The 19,829-nt window shown below is 44.9% G+C and overlaps 1 protein-coding gene across 1 annotated transcript in view; it reads right to left on the minus strand.

Annotated features, from left to right (window-relative positions):
- The window catches only part of LOC137524650 (BOS complex subunit NOMO1-like), a 157,432-nt gene that overhangs the window by 83,419 nt on the left and 54,184 nt on the right, over nt 1-19,829 (minus strand). Inside the window, exons 11-12 of the mRNA XM_068244764.1 lie at nt 7,945-8,095; nt 4,538-4,712 (exon numbers count right to left, since the gene is read on the minus strand). Of these exons, the coding sequence (XP_068100865.1) occupies nt 4,538-4,712; nt 7,945-8,095 (326 nt within the window). The remainder of the gene's footprint in view (nt 1-4,537; nt 4,713-7,944; nt 8,096-19,829) is intronic.

Here is a 19,829-nt window from a genome sequence, read left to right on the forward strand (position 1 = left end):
CATTTCCAAGGTTTGCAGAACAATTTGATGTTGTGATTGTGATAACAGTAGAAGATCGTCCAGGTAGTTGAACAAACGGATTCCTCTTTCTCTCAGTATAGCTATTACTGCCTGCAGAATTTTTGAGAATGTCCGTGGTGACGTAGACAGGCCAAAAGGCAGTGCTACAAACTGAAGAGGAGATTGGCCAATTGTGAATCGTAGAAACCTTTGATACTTCTTGTGGATTGGTACATGAAAGTACGCATCGCGTAAATCCACCGACAACATCCAATCGTTTGGTTGTACCGCTGCAATTATCGTTTGAAGTGACTCCATTTAGAATTTTTTCGAGATGTATAAACTTGTTCAGAAGTCTTAAATCGATCACTGGCCTCCATTCGCCGGACTTTTTGGGAACTAGGAATATACGAGAGTATACTCCCTTGAATCTTTCGTAGTGCGGGACTTCGCAGACCACTTTTTGTAACAAAAGTTTTGTTTTGAACATCTTGTCTTTTGACGTAGGGAGTCTTGTTGGCATAAACATATTCGGAGGTCGGGTTTTGAATGGCCAAGTGTGTCCTTCCGCCACTGTTCTGATTACCCATTGATCGCGAACATGATCCTCCCAAACTTGCATGTATCGTTTTAATCGACCCCCCACCGGACAAGCTTGGGATTGGACACCGTGAAAAAGATTTATTTGCTTGCTGTTGAGGTGTTGTAGTTGTCTTGGTGAATCTAGACGTGTTTGGCTGAGACACCTTCCAATTCCTGCGGAATTCCCGTCCAGGTTTGTAAGTTCTGACGTCTTTAAACTTTTGTTGCATCGGATATCTTTGAAAAAAATCTTTGCCTTTTAGTCTTCCTATCTTGTGGGATTAAAGTGGACTTCCCATCCGTCACTCTTTTAATGGCCTCCTCCAACTTTGGTCCAAACAAATTCTTTCCGTCAAAGGCTATTTTGCACCAGTTTTGTTTTGAAAGACCATCCGCTGACCAGGGCTTAAGCCAGAGAGCTCGTCTGGCCGTAACACAGAACAACATGGTTCTTGAAGAGGCTCTGATGATATCAATGGAAGCTTCTCCAACATAATCCAACGCAATCTTGATATCTTGTATTGCACCCAAGATATCTTCTTTAGTCCCATTGCTTTGGATTAAATCCTCAATGTTCTTGGCCCATGTCTTTAGTGCCTTAGAAACAGATGTCAACGCAATTGCTGGTTTACATGTTCCTGCAGCTAGAAAGTAAATTGTCTACAAATCATTATCTATGCGCTTATCTAAACCTTTGAAAGTCACTGAATCTTCCAATGGTAAAGTAAGATGTTTCACCAAGTTTGAAATGGAAGCATCCACTATAGGACAGGAAGTCAGATACTGTGCCTCATCTTCAGGGATTGGATAAAGCTTGGATAAACGATTTTGCATAGACGGTTTCTTGTCTGGTCGCTCCCACTCGTCTGTTATTAACTCCTTAATTTCCTCCATGAGGGGAAAATGCGATTCTTTCTTCTTCAAATGTGGATAGTATTTTTTCACCTTTTGAGGCTTTTCAAACACTTCTTCCCATTCTATGGCTGCTTTTACAGCCAATATTAACGGTTCAACCAAAGCAAAATCGAAATTAGAAGATATTTCTTCCTCTACAATCTCTTTTTCAATCTGCTCATCTTGTGCATTGGAAGGTATGGTAACCTCTTCAGTAGGTGCAGTAGTAGCACAGACTTGAGGTATTTCAATTGCTTGTCTCTGTGTGGATAACTGTTCACTCACAGCCTGTCTGATGATTGCTAGGATATCATCGTTATTAATGACTGATTGCACAGTTCTGGATTGATCTCGTGACAGCTCCCGAGGTGAGTCACGCCTCCTTGACCGTGATCTGGATCTTCTCGAATCTCGTCTGGAATAAGAAGATCTCGAGTCTTCGTAATAGTAATATTTACTTGGACTTCTGTATCTAGTTGGAGAGGGTGACTATCTTCTTGATCTTGAGCGTGATCGGTCACGTTGACGAGATCTGCATGGGCTAATCCAGAATATCAGTATTAATACTAATATGATTAGCAGAGCAATTAAGCCCCTCCCTTTTCTTTTTTTTTTTTTTATTATTATTTACCTTTTAGACTGTCTCTGACTTTTTCTTCCCCATCACAAAAATTTGCAAGGCACAGTGCACCAGAAAAAACTAAAAATAGAAATAAAAACAAGAAAGTTACATATAGAAATGCAGCCACAAGAGGGCAGCAGAACCTGTGAAAGGACACTTACAAGCTTTCAAGCTGTAAAGGATTCCACCAAGGTGAAAATATGCCAGTATCTTTCCAGGATAGCTGCTGCTACTGCCTTTCCCCACGCTGCCTGTGCGAAATTGAGTCAAATCGCCACTTACAGCGTTGCCTTTTATAGACTACAGCCAATTAAAGGACTTACGAGGCGAATTTTAGAAAAAATGTTAGTTACCTTATTGCAATATCAGACTCAGGGCAGACGATCAGTGCTTCCCCTGTCAGTTTCAGGCGCTCTGTTATCTAAATCCAGGATTCATTACAGGCCCCGACCCTCTGCAGGGTCGCCTGAACTGATGAGATAAGAATTGCCGCTTTAAACAGCAATGCGAGTTGCACTCGTGGCCGCCACATAGCGGCTCCCTCCCCCGCTGTGAGCCGCTGCTAGGAGGGAGCCGCTGCTATAGTAGTCAGCCCTGCCGGTATCATCCATTCACACGCCGCGACCTCCCTTCCCCCACCCGCCGAGCAGCCAGCACATCTACCCCCTTTTGCGGAGGAATTCTGGACATGCGGTCACTGAAGAAGAGCCGCTGGCTCATATTGAGCAGAGAGTCACTGAGGAGCTGCTGGTGAGCCGGCTCACATACAAGCGGAGTGCGGATAACAAAGAACCGCTGGTGAATCAGATTCACCAGCGGTTCTTTGTTATCCGCACTCCGCTCGTACGTGAGCCGGCTCACCAGCGGCTCCTCAGTGACTCTCTGCTCAATATGAGCCAGCGGCTCTTCTTCAGTGACCGCATGTCCAGAATTCCTCCGCAAAAGGGGGTAGATGTGCTGGCTGATCGGCGGGTGGGGGAAGGGAGGCCGCGGCGTGTGAATGGATGATACCGGCAGGGCTGCCTACTATAGCAGCGGCTCCCTCCGAGCGGTGGCTCACAGCGGGGGAGGGAGCCGCTATGTGGCGGCCACGAGTGTAACTCACATTGCTGTTTAAAGCGGCAATTCTTATCTCATCAGTTCAGGCGACCCTGCAGAGGGTCGGGGCCTGAAATGAATCCTGGATTTAGATAACAGAGCGCCTGAAACTGACAGGGGAAGCACTGATCGTCTGCCCTGAGGTCTGATATTGCAATAAGGTAACTAACATTTTTTCTAAAATTTGCCTCGTAAGTCCTTTAACAGTGAGATCGTCACTGCCCTAAAGCAAGATGGCCGCCGCTGCCTCCTGCCCTAGCCCAGCAACCAATCCACTCACTGAGAAGCGCTGACATCACTTCCGAAGTTCAGCAAGAACCCGGAAGTAACATGGCTGCCGATGCTGCAGAGGAGAATGAAAAGAAACCAGAGAAATACCTGAGACTACAGGGTAAGGAAGAGAATAAACTGTGCGAAAAATGTATGAGCAATGTTAGCATCAAAATGCCCATAAGCCACAGAGGACTGAGGGAAAAAAAAAAAAAAAAAAGAGTCAGGGGTAATAGCAACATTTACTGTAGCTGCATATACCAAACCATGTATCCCACGGCTTCCCCACTTTGGCTCCTTTTTGTGAGGACTTCCCACAGGAAAGGGGCAAAAACCTGCAGGGCAATAAAAATTGAAAAAGAAATAAAACATTTACCATAGAAATATAAGGAACAAGAGAACTAGAAAAAGATAGTATGGTCCTGGAGAGGACAGAAAAAAGAATGGCGAGTGGCCTCAGCTTCAAAAGATTTATAGATAATTGGTCCTATCAGGGTTTAGAGGGGGCGGAGCCAAACCCATTAGTATGATGCCATGGAGGCACCAGGGAATGATGGATAGTCACCACTTAGGTCATGACATCACACTGTGGGAGGGTTTCACCCCAATATCAGCCATACAGACCCCTGATGATTAAGGGCTGGTTCAGACGGACGTTTGCAGAGCGTTTGCTGCCAGCGTTCGGGGCTTGGCGTTAAACGCTCCCATTCAAGTGAATGGGAGCATTTGTACCAAGCTTTTACGCGCGTTTGCACAAACGCGGCGTTCGGGTCCCGATTTTCACTGGCGTTCAAGGAGCCTCTGGAAGCTACATGTTGCTTCCAGGGGTGGTTAACCGCGACGGGTAATGTCCCTCTAGGGGAAGAAAAAACGCGACCGCATCCGAACGCAATGCGAACGCTGCTGAAAGCCTGAACGCATCACGAACGCAACGCCAACGAACGCGACGCCTCCAAACGTCCGTCTGAACCAGCCCTTATTTGAGAAAAGGTAAAGATTTGTCAAGGGAAAGTGGGCATCAGCTACTGGCTGGGATGAAGTTCAAACCTTGGTTACAGTTCCTCTAAGTACCTGTATATTGTACGATCCCCGCTTTGCATGGAAGCAGAAGACTCCTCGAGAATCTGTCTCTGTTGTAAGAATGGGTGTCTTCTTGTCTTGAGGAGTCAAAGTAACTTTGTATTTACCTATTGACTTCATGCCTTCAGGAAAATGAACAACAGAGATTTCTCCACAGACACTAAATCTGTAAAAGAAAACATTTAATTTCCAACACACAACTGCATGTCACCATTGCCAAAGAAAATATATGAAAGTGATGAAGCTAACTGTTAAAATGGAAGGATCTCTTATCATGGCCTAAGTACATAGGCGTTGTTCACACTCTATGCATTGTTGTGCGCATTTCACTAACCTGTATAAAGGGCCTGTACACACTGCTGCGCTTGCACTGTGCTTTTAAAATCGCATGTGTTCTTTAATTGCAAGGTCTTTTGAAAAATCATGAAAAGCGTGGAGACCTGTACACACTGGTGCAATGTGATTTTTCTTTTTTTATGAAAGCTTTGCTATCGTAGCGCAAGCGCAGCAGTGTGTACAGGCCCTAATATGCAATAAACAAAGACATCATAACTGCATAAGGTCTTGACGTTCCAGCTTAAGTGCTGCACAACACTGCGATACAATAACAGACTACTGCATGTCTCTTTGTCAAAATACAGCACTAACCCATTCATTGTCGGCGATTGAGATCAGCACTGCAACGCAAAAATATTGAGGGCAACACAAATGCTACGCGTTCTGTTTTAAACACGCGGCCATCTGTATTGGAGAATGTGAACAAAGCTTTAGCGTGGGGCCAGCCCATTTCTAACTTCCAGCCAGTTCCCTCCACAAAGTGTTTAGCAGAATGGCTAACTACACACTTCCACAATGACATGACGGCTACTACAACACTGGACCCAAATGACATCCAGTTAATAACTACAGATTAAACCCCTTCTAGTAAACTCCAAGGGACCTGGCCAAGTAATTTAATATACCAGAAGTTGACTATATCAGGATTATTTATACATTGTATATTCATAAAGGTGCATGGTCAAGACCTAGCAGGGGTGGCTTCAAGGGGGAACTTGCCAGTACTATAGCACCCCCTAGCTGCCCAATAGAAACTCCAGACCACATCCATTAAGTGTGGGGCAGCTAGCACATGGAGGAGAGAGGAGAAAGCCATCCCAGTGAGAGTCTTTCACCTTTCCATCACCGAAGCTTCCTCTGCCCCTTCGTCATCATCTGCCTCCGTGCATCGGTTTCTGGAGCCTGTGTTTTCTATCGTGATCCGCTGGTAATGTGCCGGCGAGTCAAATATGAGAGACTCCAGTTGCAGAGACAACTGCCGTGGCTGATGACAAAGGGGAAGAGGAAGCTTTGGCGCTAGAGGTGAGTGGAGAGGTGAGTGACTGGCGGCAGCGATGGTGCGTGTGTTCTGATGGGGAGGGGGGATTGGAAGCACCTGGCCACCTATTTACTACAAGGGGAGGGAGGGGGGATTGGAAGCACCTGGCCACCTATTTACTACAAGGGGAGGGAGGGGGAAGCACCTGGCCACATATATACTACAGGGGTAGAGAGGGGGGAAACATCTCTGGCCATCTATATACTACAAAGGGGGGGGGGGGCATCTGGCCACCTATTTACAAAAGGAGAGGGAGGGTGAAGCATCTCTGCCCACTTATACTACAAGGGGAGCATGCCTTGGTAACTTGGGCTGGAGCACACAGTCATGTCACAGGATTTCTACAGAGAAGCTTACAATCTAATCCCTACCATAGTCATAGTGTGATGTCCTACCATAATATTATTATATATTTATATAGCATCTTCTGCAGCACTTTACAGTCATGTTAAGGGCTGTCCTCAGAGGAACTTACAATTCGAATCTATGCAGAGATAAGGAATCCTACCTAAACCAACAGTGCAAGGAAATCGACAATGTAATGGTAAAGACAAGAGATCTTTTTAAGAAGATTGGCAAAATCAAGAGAACCTTCCGCATAAAATAGGAATGATGAAAGACAAAAATGGAAATAATCTCACAGAAGATGAAAAAGGTCTTGCAAATAATGCTCTGGGAAGTGAAGGAATTCCAGTGGTACTTCTGAAAAGCTTGCATGAGGATGCGGTTAAGGTGTGATTAGAAATTTGCATTAAATTTGGATAATACAATAGTGGCTGCTGGATTGAAAAGGGTCAGTCTCCAACCCCCCCCCCCCCCCCCCCCCAAAGGAAGTGCCCAAATTATTGAACGATTGCACTTATCTCACATTCTAGCGTGGTAATGCTCACATACAAGCCAGACTGTAGCAAGATATGGAGCAAGAACTGCCAGATGGTCAAGCTGGTTTTTGAAGAGGTAAAAACATAAGGGACCAAATTACCAACAAGAGATGCTTTTTACTTGGGAGGAAAAAATATGGCCAATTTGGACAAGATACTAAAGGATAGAAATGTCACAGAGTGGAGCTGCAGCGAGGGGACATATAAGCCTCCAGGGGCTGGAGGAAGCCCCAAGTAAGTAAATCTGTTTTTTTAATATTTAGCCTGATATCTCCTGTAAGAAATTTGCATTATTAGGTGGGTAAAAGTCTGCAACCCTCGCCTGTGTCATATCAGAACAAAGTGATAATTGCTAAAAGGTGATATAGCAGTCATGCAATTGTAGGCAAGTGCAGCACCAGAAGGGTACATTTTTTTTATAACAAGTAGCTCTGGCTTTATTTCAAATATTCTCACTGCAACAAATTTATGTTTCTGCAACTGCTCATCTACCATTTCAATTACCTTTCAGCAATCCTTACTATGCATTGGCATGAGCTTGGGTCACACAGACACTGTAATGCTCTCCAACCTTTGTAAATCAGGGCTTAACCTCCCCGGCGTTCTATTGAGATCGCCAGGGAGGCTGCGGGAGGGTTTTTTTTTAATTAAAAAAAAACTATTTCATGCAGCCAACTGAAAGTTGGCTGCATGAAAGCCCACTAGAGGGCGCTCCGGAGGCGTTCTTCCGATCGCCTCCGGCGCCCAGAATAAACAAGGAAGGCCGCAATGAGCGGCCTTCCTTGTTTTGCTTAGATCGTCGCCATAGCGACGAGCGGAGTGACGTCATGGACGTCAGCCACCTCCGATCCAGCCCTTAGCGCTGGCCGGAACTTTTTGTTCCGGCTACGCTGGGCTCAGGCGGCTGGGGGGACCCTCTTTCGCCGCTGCTCGCGGCGGATCGCCGCAGAGCGGCGGCGATCAGGCAGCACACGCGGCTGGCAAAGTGCCGGCTGCGTGTGCTGCTTTTTATTTGAAGAAAATCGGCCCAGCAGGGCCTGAGCGGCAGCCTCCGGCGGTGATGGACGAGCTGAGCTCGTCCATACCGCTCAGGAGGTTAAGCACCCTTTACAAGCAACAGGCACACATAAAGGTCAACCCACCTAGCTGCTATAATATCTGCCAGCTGTGGAGTGTTTGGAGCAATCTTTACAGTGAGTGTATCAAAAAAGATATGTTCCTTCTGTGCATCAATACTGTACGTCCCTGCAGTCATGTTTTCCAAACGGAAGGACCCATCGGCATTTGTGGCAACTACAGGGGAAAAAAATGGAAAGTTAGTTATAAAATGATGTACAGTACTCTCAGATAACCATTGCCAACTTAAAAATACAATTCAACAGAAATCATCTTTAGCCACTTTGCATTCCGGTGTTTTTACCCCTTAAAGAGGAACTCCAGCCTAAACAAATATATTGTCATTAAGTTACATTAGTTATGTTAATTAGGATAGGTAATATAATCTCTTACCCACACTGTTTTAACCACCTTGCCGTTCCAATTCTGGCGGCAAGGGGGCAGCGCAGCACTTTTTTTTTTTAAAAAAAGGGCTCGCTACATGATAGCCGCTGACAAGCGGCATCCCCCTACCCACTCCGACCGCCTTCGGCGATCAGAGTAAGCAGGAAATCCCGTTTAGAACGGAATTTCCTGCTGGGCTTCCCCGGGATGACGTCAACGACGTCGAGACGTCAGAGGGAATCCCGATCCACCCCTCAGTGCTGCCTGGCACTGATTAGCAAGGGGTCTGGAGGGGGGGGGGGGGTGCGGCGCGGCGGGTAGCGGCGAATTGGCGGCGATTGGAAACTGCACGCAGCTAGCAAAGTGCTAGCTGCGTGCAGTAAAAAAAAAAAAATTTGAAAATCGGCCCAGCGGGGCCGGAGAAATCCTTCTGCGCAGGTTTCCCCGAGCTGAGCTCGGAATAACCGGCAAGAAGGTTAAAAGAACAGGCAAATGTTTGATTTCATGATGGCAGCCATCTTTTTGGTTGAAAGGAGGTGACAGGGAGCATGAGACACAGGGCCAGATTTATCAAGAGTGTCTGAGACAAAATATTCGTAGGTTTTTAGAAACACGTGCAGAACTGTCTCAGACATCCTAAGAAATCACTAGATAGTGCAGATTCCTTCTGTAAGGAATAGGAGCTAGGAAGGTCTCTCAGGCAGTGCAGTGTCTGAGGGGAATTGCTGTTGCTGAGGTAACCAACACACCTGCTGTCAGCAAGCTCTGAGTGAGGAGGGAGGAGCCCTTCACAAATCACATCTAGCCTACACTGTAGAACTGCTAATGAGCACTTATCTGCAGCAGTTAAGGAATGGATTTGCACTTTTCTTAAAGGGGCACTATGGCTAATCTCTTCATTTTAACTCCATTTAACATAAACATTTGTATGTTTAGCATTGTTAATGTCATGTATTATGACTGTTGAAAAGGATATTTTAAACTGCAAGTACACGTATATAGCTAATGAGTGACGTCGGGCAGATTTACCTTACTGACACCGATTCAGCAAAAACCATTGTGTAATAGGAGGCACTGTAACTGCTCTTTCCATTGCTGAGTTATCCCCTCCTCTCTGGTCTGATCAGATAGGTTTATTCCAATGTGTAACTGCACGTGCAGTTACTGAGCTCAGAGCAAGCTGCAGCCGCCATACAGCGCAGGAAGGCACTGTACGGCTCTAACGTTCCACGCTGCTTGCTAAGGACCCCTGATTTGAAGCTGGCACAGCGACGGACACCTATTGTTGTCCGTTGCTGTGGTAACCAGCATTCGGCTTTTCAAGCATGCAAAACAGCGGCGGTATCAGCTAGCAGACACAAGCGCTATTGCTGTGTCCTGCTCATGTGCATATAACTATCTCCTTCTTGCTGAAAACTCCTCCGTGTTCATAAAAACAATCTCCGTAAGAGACACGAAGCAGGACACAGCAATAGCGCTTGTGTCTGCTAGCCGACGCCGCCGCTGTTTGCGCAGGTGAAAAGGCAAATGCTGGTTACCACAGCAACGGACAATAGGTGTCCCGCTGTGCCAGCTTCCAATTAGGGGTCCTTGCTGTACAACGGCTGCAGCGGGTTAGAGTTACACGTTGGAATAAACCTATCTGATCAGACCAGAGAGGGGGGGATAACTCAGCAATGGAAAGAGCAGTTACAGTGCCTCCTATTATACAATGGTTTATGCTGAATCGGCGTCAGTAAGGTAAATTTGCCCGACGTCACTCATTAGCTATACATGTGTACTTGCAGTTTAAAATATCCTTTTCAACAGTCATAATACATGACATTAACAATGCTAAACATACAAATGTTTAGAACAGTTTTAGAAGAAAAAACTGTCAGTAATGCTTTGATAAATCTGGCCCACAGTTCCAACTGTCCTGTGTCCTGAGCACCTCTCCCAGTTGCTAGGCAACGTGAACAACAACATAGGAAATCTCATCATGCTTTTTTTCTTTGATGGGTGGAGCTTCGCTAAAAATGCAGCTAAAAATGGTGCTTTGGTAAGTAAAACAAAGTTCTGATGCTGTGAAACTGTTAAAGAAACACCAAGCCTTTTCAGTTTTGCTGAGTAGATTTTTAGTCCGGAGGTTCACTTTAAGATTCTTGACAATTTTGGCAAATCAGCTGTGTCACAACAATACAGCAATAACTTTTTTTTAGTACTTTAGCCATCAAAGTTATACACATATTTTTATTTTTTTTGTATTAAGAACAATCTAGGCTTTCTTTGGATAATATTTTTTCTCCAAGAATTACTTAATTTTATAAGCATTTTATAGAGAAGAATAAATGCATTTTTTTTTTCATTTGACACGCTGTGTAACTTTTACACCTGAAAATATATTATTTACAGTGGGTTGCAAAAGTATTCGGCCCCCTTGAAGTTTTCCACATTTGTCCTATCACTGCCACAAACCTGAATCAATTTTATTGGAATTCCACGTGAAAGACCAATACAAAGTGGTGTACACGTGAGAAGTGGAACGGAATTCATACATGATTCCAAACATAAAAAAAAAAAATAACTGCAAAGTGGGGTGTGCGTAATTACTCAGCCCTCTGAGTCAATACTTTGCAGAACCACATTTTGCTGCAATTACAGCTGCCAGTCTTTTAGATCAGGGCTTTTCAACCTTTCCACTAATTGTACCACTTTTATTGCGCGAAAACGTTCAAGTACCACCAGTGTGCCTGCACAGTAGATTGGATGCAATCAGGCTTGGCAGTTTCTGCTGGAGCCTGAACGGCAAGCAGCTACTGTGCAAGCGCACACACCGATGAGGAGAACTATGGGGCTCCCAGCACTGGATCCCATCTACTGAGGAGGAAGGGGGAAACCTCTTTAGGATACAAAGGCCTCTCCTTCCCTGAGGTAAGTACCTACCCCCCGGGGCACTTTTTTCTTACAAGGTACACTTGAAGAAAAAGAGGCATTTGGAAGGGGAAAAGTAGGAGGCATTGGTGGGGAAAAAGATTACAATTAGACTGCTAGCCTACATATTGTCAGTATTGGCAATCTAGAGGTAGATTGCCAATATAGGTAGCCATACAAGTTCCACCCCCCCAAGCGCTTAATTATAGGTCGCCTGGCACCGTCACCAGAAAGCTGAGAGCTAAGCAGTGACTCACCACAAAGTTCGGATCCCCCCTTGCTCACTCCTTGCTGTGCTGCCCTGCGGAATAGACCAGGACAAGTGGCAGGTGGACAAAAAAGTGGCAGGCAAATCTGGTGTGTACCACCTGGCCAACAGCAAAGTACCACCGGTGGCAAGAGTACCACAGGTGCAAAGCCTTGGTCTAGAGAGATTAGCCTGTCTAATTAGGCCTTAACAAGTAAACAGGAAGTGTAAATTAGGGCTGTCAGGTGTGCCACTCTATGCCATAGTTTGGACAAATATGTAAACACAGGAGGTTAACCATGTTGTGCTCCTAGGACACCAGAAAGTAAACACTGCAGGGTTTTTGTAAGATTTCTGTAAGTTGTAACAACGAAATGTTTTTCTTTAAAGTTATGATGCTGTTGCTTATCTCCTTAGAGCAGAGAGGAAGCTCTCAGTTTAGGTCCGCTTCAAAAGCTGACAGAACCAACAGGTTTTGGACTAGTCCATCTCCTCACGTTGGAGTCTCAGGGTTTCCCTTTGTTTTCAAAAGTATTTGCTGAACGGCCATTTGCTGACTGCCAAAATAGTGTGCGAGTACGGACGCTGGCTGGCCCTATTTTGGCAGTTAGACTTAGCAACTGCCATTTAGGAAATTATTTTAAAAAATAAAGAAAACCCTTTGTATCCCCAATGAGGAACTCGACTAGTCCAAAACATGTTGGTTCTGAAAGATTGTAACTGCTTACGTTTTCACTATAGTGGTCCTTTAAAATGGTAATTTAATAACAACCGGGAAGGTCAGGATGTACTGCTGCATTGCTGAGCTTATTTCAGTAATGTGTTACAGACTCTTAACTTAACAAAAAACAAATATATACCCATTTCAATCATTTATTTTTACCAGTGAAACCAAAATAACATCTCAACATTCACAAATATACATTTCTGACATTCAAAAACAAAACAAAAACAAATCAGTGACCAATATAGCCACCTTTCTTTGCAAGGACACTCAAAAGCCTGCCATCCATGGATTCTGTCAGTGTTTTGATCTGTTCACCATCAACATTGCGTGCAGCAGCAACCACAGCCTCCCAGACACTGTTCAGAGAGGTGTACTGTTTTCCCTCCTTGTAAATCTCATATTTTATGATGGACCACAGGTTCTCAATGGGGTTCAGATTAGGTGAACAAGGAGGCCATGTCATTAGTTTTTCTTCTTTTATACCCTTTCTTGCCAGCCACGCTGTGGAGTACTTGGACGCGTGTGATGGAGCATTGTCCTGCATGAAAATCATGTTTTTCTTGAAGGATGCAGACTTCTTCCTGTACCACTGCTTGAAGAAGTTGTCTTCCAGAAACTGGCAGTAGAACTGGGAGTTGAGCTTGACTCCATCCTCAACCCGAAAAGGCCCCACAAGCTCATCTTTGATGATACCAGCCCAAACCAGTACTCCACCTCCACCTTGCTGGCGTCTGAGTCGGACTGGAGCTCTCTGCCCTTTACCAATCCAGCCACGGGCCCATCCATCTGGGCCATCAAGACTCACTCTCATTTCATTAGTCCATAAAACCTTAGAAAAATCAGTCTTGAGATATTTCTTGGCCCAGTCTTGACGTTTCAGTTTGTGTGTCTTGTTCAGTGGTGGTCGTCTTTCAGCCTTTCTTACCTTGGCCATGTCTCTGAGTATTGCACACCTTGTGCTTTTGGGCACTCCAGTGATGTTGCAGCTCTGAAATACGGCCAAACTGGTGGCAAGTGGCATCTTGGCAGCTGCACGCTTGACTTTTCTCAGTTCATGGGCAGTTATTTTGCGCCTTGATTTTTCCACACGCTTCTTGCGACCCTGTTGAGTATTTTGAATGAACCGCTTGATTGTTCGATGATCACGGTTCAGAAGCTTTGCAATTTTAAGAATGCTGAATCCCTCTGCAAGATATCTCACTATTTTTGACTTTTCTGAGCCTGTCAAGTCCTTCTTTTGACCCATTTTGCCAAAGGAAAGGAAGTTGCCTAATAATTATGCACACCAGATATAGGGTGTTGATGTCATTAGACCACACCCCTTCTCATTACAGAGATGCACATCACCCAATATCCTTAATTGGTAGTAGGCTTTCGAACCTATACAGCTTGGAGTAAGACAACATGCATAAAGAGGATGATGTGGTCAAAATACTCATTTGCCTAATAATTCTGCACTCCCTGTATAATAATTCCTTTTTTTGTATAGCGCTTTTCCCTTGTCGGACTCAAAGCGCTTGTGAGGAAGCCACTAGAGCGCACTCAGTAGGCAGTAGCAGTGTTAGAGTGTCTCGCCCAAAGAACTCCATACGGAATAGGTGCTGGCTTACTGAACAGGAAGAGCCAAGATTTGAACCCAGGTCTCCTACATCAGAGGCAAAGCCCTTAACCAAACACTATCCAGCCACCATATCTGACACCTGTCACTGTTTTTAGAGATAGCCAGTTTTAAATTGTGCAAATCGTGATGCAAATCTAGCCTCCAAAACACAAAATGAGGTGGCAAATCAACATTCAACATTGATGACCTCAAGGCTTGTGTTTGCGAAATAAATAAAATAGGAAAGGAAGAAGAAAACAATTGGAAAAGGATAGTTGAAAAATGGAAGTTGAAAAATGATAGTTGGAAAATAATGGCAGTTGAAAAACAGTTGAAATTTGGCTGTTGGAAAATGACAGTTGAGAAGTGGCAGTTTAAAAAGGACAGTTGAAAAACAACAGCTAAAATTTGGACGTTGGAAAATGACAGTTAGAAAATGGCAGTTGGAAAAATGGCAGTTGGAAAAATGGCAGTTGGAAAAATGGCAGTTGGAAAAATGGCAGTTGGAAAAATGGCAGTTGGAAAATGGCAGTTGGAAAATGGCAGTTGGAAAATGGCAGTTGGAAAATGGCAGTTACAATTTGACAGTTGGAAAATGGCAGTTACAATTTGACAGTTGGAAAATGGCAGTTACAATTTGACAGTTGGAAAATGGCAGTTACAATTTGACAGTTGGAAAATGGCAGTTACAATTTGACAGTTGGAAAATGGCAGTTACAATTTGACAGTTGGAAAATGGCAGTTACAATTTGACAGTTGGAAAATGGCAGTTACAATTTGACAGTTGGAAAATGGCAGTTACAATTTGACAGTTGGAAAATGGCAGTTACAATTTGACAGTTGGAAAATGGCAGTTACAATTTGACAGTTGGAAAATGGCAGTTACAATTTGACAGTTGGAAAATGGCAGTTACAATTTGACAGTTGGAAAATGGCAGTTACAATTTGACAGTTGGAAAATGGCAGTTACAATTTGACAGTTGGAAAATGGCAGTTACAATTTGACAGTTGGAAAATGGCAGTTACAATTTGACAGTTGGAAAATGGCAGTTACAATTTGACAGTTGGAAAATGGCAGTTGGAAAATGGCATTTTCCGACTGTCAAATTTTAACTGCCATTTTCCAACTGTCAAATTTTAACTGCCACTTTCCAACTGTCATTTTTCAACTGCCATTTTCCAACTGCCCTTTTCCAACTGCCCTTTTCCAACTGCCCTTTTCCAACTGCCCTTTTCCAACTGCCCTTTTCCAACTGCCCTTTTCCAACTGCCCTTTTCCAACTGCCCTTTTCCAACTGCCCTTTTCCAACTGCCCTTTTCCAACTGCCCTTTTCCAACTGCCCTTTTCTAACGGTCTTATTTAAACTGTCATTTTCCAACTGTCAAATTTCAACTGTGTAAAGGACTACTACAGTGAAAAGAGTGAGCAGTTGAAGGAGAAATTAAGTGAGAGGCATATTGAGGCTGCCATATTTATTTCCTTTTAAGCAACGCCAGTTACCTGACTATCATGCTGATCCTCTGCCTCTAATACTTTTAGCCACAGCTCCTGAACAAGCACATGCAGATCAGGTGTTTCTGACATTATTGACAGATCTAACAAGGTTAGCTGCATGCTTGTTTCTGGTGCAATTCAGACACTTATGCAGAGACATAGATCAGCAGGGCTAAACTCATATAGTTTAAGGGCTCTTTCACAGTGCGACGTTAAAGTCGCACGTTACAACAACATGTAACGCACAGTAACTTACAGCAATGAAAAATCAAGGGGCTGTTCACAGTGCAGACAGTTGGTGTCTAACGCTGCACGTTAAATGAAAGTGCTGCATGCTATGCATTATACACGTTTTTAGCTGCGTTAGACTGTTTGCACATGCTCAGTTATTGTTTTTTGGGGGTTTTTTTACGCATGCGCCATTTTCGTACTATTACTGTGCGACGAAAACAGCGCCCCAAACGCAGGGCTAAATAATGTCTAAGTTATAGTCTTTCAATGCGTTGCATTGGGGGCACGTTATGCGACCTTAACGTCGCACCAAACGCAACGTCTTACTGTGTAAGAGGCCTAAAAGGAAATTAATATAGCAGCCACCGTATTCTTCTCACTTAAGTTGCCCTTTAAAGGAGTTATTTTGCATCCTAAGAATCAAACAAGCTGACACTTACCTGGGGCTTCTATCGGCCCCCTGCAGAAGTAATGTCCCATGCCGTCCTCTTCCGATGCTCCGTTCCCCGCCGCCGGTCCCGGTGTAATCACACGAGTTATTACACTGCAGCCGTGCGACTACAATTAGATTGCAAGCCTACAGATTGTCAGTATTGTCAATCTGTGGGTAGATTGCCAATATAGGTAGCCTTGCAAGTTCCTCTCTCCCCTCCCCCCCCCCCCCCGGCATACATATGAACTGCCTGCCGGGCAGAGCTGGATTAAGACCACACAGGGCCCCAGAGCAATATTTATTGCAGAGCAATAAATTTGGGGCCCCCCTCCTCAGCCACCCTGTTGAAAGGATGCCGCGCCCCCCCCCCCCCCCCAGGGGACCAGATGTCTCTGCAGTATAGGTAGTTGGCTGTCCACCTACTATAGGTAGTAGCCAGATGTCCCCCCAGAAAAGATAGCAAGACAACTCCCCAGGAAAGGTAGCCAAGTGACTCCCCCCCCCCCCCCCCCAGTATAGGTAGCCAGATGACCCTCCCAGTATAGGTAGTCAGATGACCCCCCAGTATAGGTAGTCAGATGACCCCCCAGCATAGGTAGCCAGATGTCAACAGATGTATGGCCACTTTAATTCCCCAAGGCTTATTCCTCCCCACACTCACTTATGTCCTCCCTTTGGGCACCATCTCCCTCTGTCAGGCCACACATTTTTACTGATCTCCCTCCTGGCACCATGATCCCTGGCTCACCGAGGGCTCTTTTACAGTGCGACGTTAAAATCGCACGTTGTAAAATACTTTAACGCAGAGTAACGCACAGCACTACAAAGTCTTTGCGACATTCACAGTGCACACACTGCGTTAGTGTGTAACGTGTAGCGTTATTAAAAAGTGCTGCATGCTGTGCGTTTAACAATGAATCTGCTGCGTTCTGTGTGTTGCACATGCCCAGTAATGTTTTTTTCCTTTTTTAAAATGTTCCTCATGCTCCGTTTTAGTTCCATAGTAAATTCATTTTGTAACGTGCGACTTTAACGTCACACTGTGGAGGTGTATATGCGTTGCGTTAGCGACCTTAACGTTGCATCAAACACAACGTCCTACTGTGTTAAGCTGGCCACTAACGGTCCAATTTCTAGCGAAAAATCGTTCGAGCGATCAGAAATTCTGATCGGATTGGTTGTAAATCTCCATTGGTGGACACAATCGATTATGAACGAGTGAAAAAAATGTCACCCGAATGAATTTTCGTCGAACGAAAATTTGGATTTTCTTGGTGGTCGTGATAGATAGGAAGCAATGATTGGTTAGTTGATGGTGTAGTGAACGATTTTTCGTTCGATCAGAATTTCTGATCGCTCTAATGATTTTTCGCTAGAAATTGGACCGTTAGTGGCCAGCTTTAGTAGCCTCATGCCAATTTCCGAAATTTCGGTACCCCTACTTCCATCACTGTTTTCACTCCACCGTCAACTCCTCCTCCGCCCTTTCAACATCCATGCCTTTTTGGTGGTCAGTGGCAGTGCATCACTGCCCACACACAACTCACTTTACTATAGTATGAAACCCTATAGACCACATCCATACTGACAGGTGGAAAAGCAATTATGATTCGATCATAGTGAAATAATCTGTCAGTAACAATTGATGCATGTAGGGCCAGCTTTAGATCATGGTTTCTAATAAGATTGGAGAGAGAAGGCAAAGCAGGTGGTTTTGGTATACGGCGCTCAGCACCGGTTACCCAAACCAGGAGCCCCATAGCAGCAATAATATGCTGTGCGGGACGCGTAAAGGAAATTCGGGGCTTTGGTGATTGCCGCACCCCAAATTACACCTCCCTCAGAGTTGCAACGACTTGGAGGGGGAATGGTATTTATCGCCACCAGGGAGATTATTGGCAGCAGGAAAAGCCGTCATTTGGCGCTCCTGGCACCCAACTCACCTACAGCGTACAAATACTAAGGGCTCAGACACACTATAAGCGATTTTCTGAGCGCTTTTAGCCATCAGAGTTTTCTGAGAGCTTTTTAAAAAACGCTCAAATTGACTTACATTAAAATCATGGTAAAATCGCGATTGCAGTAAAATCACGATCGTGGTAAAAATGCTCCGAAATGTGCTTATAGTGTGTCTGAGCCCTTATGCAGAGAAGGGGAGAAACGGTGAGGAGAGAAAAGCTGAGAGGGAAGAAGATATTTGCCTCACCAGGATTGTACTTTTATTTAGCTTTCCTGTATGACACAAGAAGACACAAACACCCAGCACTAGGGGAAGAGGGAAACAAAGGTGAATGAGGGAGGGCTGGTGCACACCAAGAGCAATTTGAAAAGCGCTTGGCTAATGTTACCCTATGAGAGTGTTCCTACAGCGGCATTGTGGTTTTTTTGAAAATCGAAAGCATGCTGCATGTAGCATTTTTTTGGAGCAATTCATTCAAAAATCGCTCTGAAAATCACTTCACAAAATCGCACTCCCAAATTGCTAGCGATTGCTATTGCGATTTTGGGGTGCGCTAGCCCAGAGAGAGGAGTGGAGAGAAATTGAGCATAGCCTGAGATGGAGCAGAGAGCTTCTCTGTATTGCAGTCCCACATCACACAGAGGCTACTTGCCTGTATTAGGACTCCTGTTCCTGCCAGTCTCTCACACAAGTCAGAAAGCAGCCCTCCTGAAGTCTAGGGACTGTCAAAAACTTTTCAACTTGTTTAACACCTTATCCACACATGCAGCCATAACAATGGGGAGAGACCAGACAAATAGTTTCCCACAGACCCTCCAGGCAAGCTCTGCATCATGCTGTGTATATTTACCAGCTTGCCTGCCCTCTAATTGCACTTTTATCAGCTAGCCTAGTGCTTCACAATGCCTTACAACAAACCTGAATACACCAGATGCTGAACCAGCCCTAAATCACTGAATAAAATGTGGTCTGGGGGTAAATCTCCCCCCTTATCTCCTGTAATAGATACTTTGCTCCCCTCTGCTCACACTCTGCAAATTGCATCTTTTTAGCTGCCAGATAATGCAACAGCATGCCAAACTAACAAGATTCCCGTCTGAGCATGGCTGTGGCCACACTCCAGTATAACTGGGGTGATAAAACTAAGGGTAAATGATCATGCTATCATGGAAGAAAAAATAACTACAGATGTACCTGTAGCCTTAGCCCTGGCTAGCAAATAGTTCTGCTGTTTGTTTTCAAAACATTTTTATTAGTGCAGAACGCTGGACAGAGATCACACAAATAATATTAGTCATTCCAGACCCCAGCCTGTGTCTGACAGCTAAACTAAGGAGGGGAGGAAGATCCAGGAGAAAACACTGTCTGTATGTGTCTTATAATCTGTTACGGAGAGCATTACTGAAGACTTTGTGTTTAACTGACCATAAAGAGTTACTTCAACAGGGGCAATAAATCTTTATTGGGGCTGCCGGGGCCCCTGACCTTTCACTAGATCAAAGCAACTGCCTCTGTTGCCTGGTGGATAATCCGGCTCTGCCGTCGGGAGACTGGGGTGCAGGATACACCTCGTATACGGCTCTTGCTGGAAGCCGAATTGCAGTGTTTTAAAAGCAACTTCAGCACTGTCTTCTGATGGCGCCCGAAGTTACTGACTGTGCGCCGCTATAGCCGTAATTCCTATTTCGGCCTATGATGGCGCCGGCTGCGCCCAAATCTCCTGCTACAGTGCTCGCCCCCCCTCCCCGCATAATTATAGGTAGCCTAGTCCCACCATCAGAGAGCTGAGAGGTAGGCAGTGACTCAACACAAAGTTCGGCTCTCCCCTTGCTCACTCCTTGCTGTGTTGCCCTGCGGAATAGTTCACACCTCAGATCATCGGTAAGCCAGCCACAGTGGAGTGACAGTCAGGCAAGAGGTG

Source organism: Hyperolius riggenbachi, chromosome 7 (genome assembly GCF_040937935.1).
Source record: "Hyperolius riggenbachi isolate aHypRig1 chromosome 7, aHypRig1.pri, whole genome shotgun sequence".
Lineage (NCBI taxonomy): Eukaryota > Metazoa > Chordata > Amphibia > Anura > Hyperoliidae > Hyperolius > Hyperolius riggenbachi.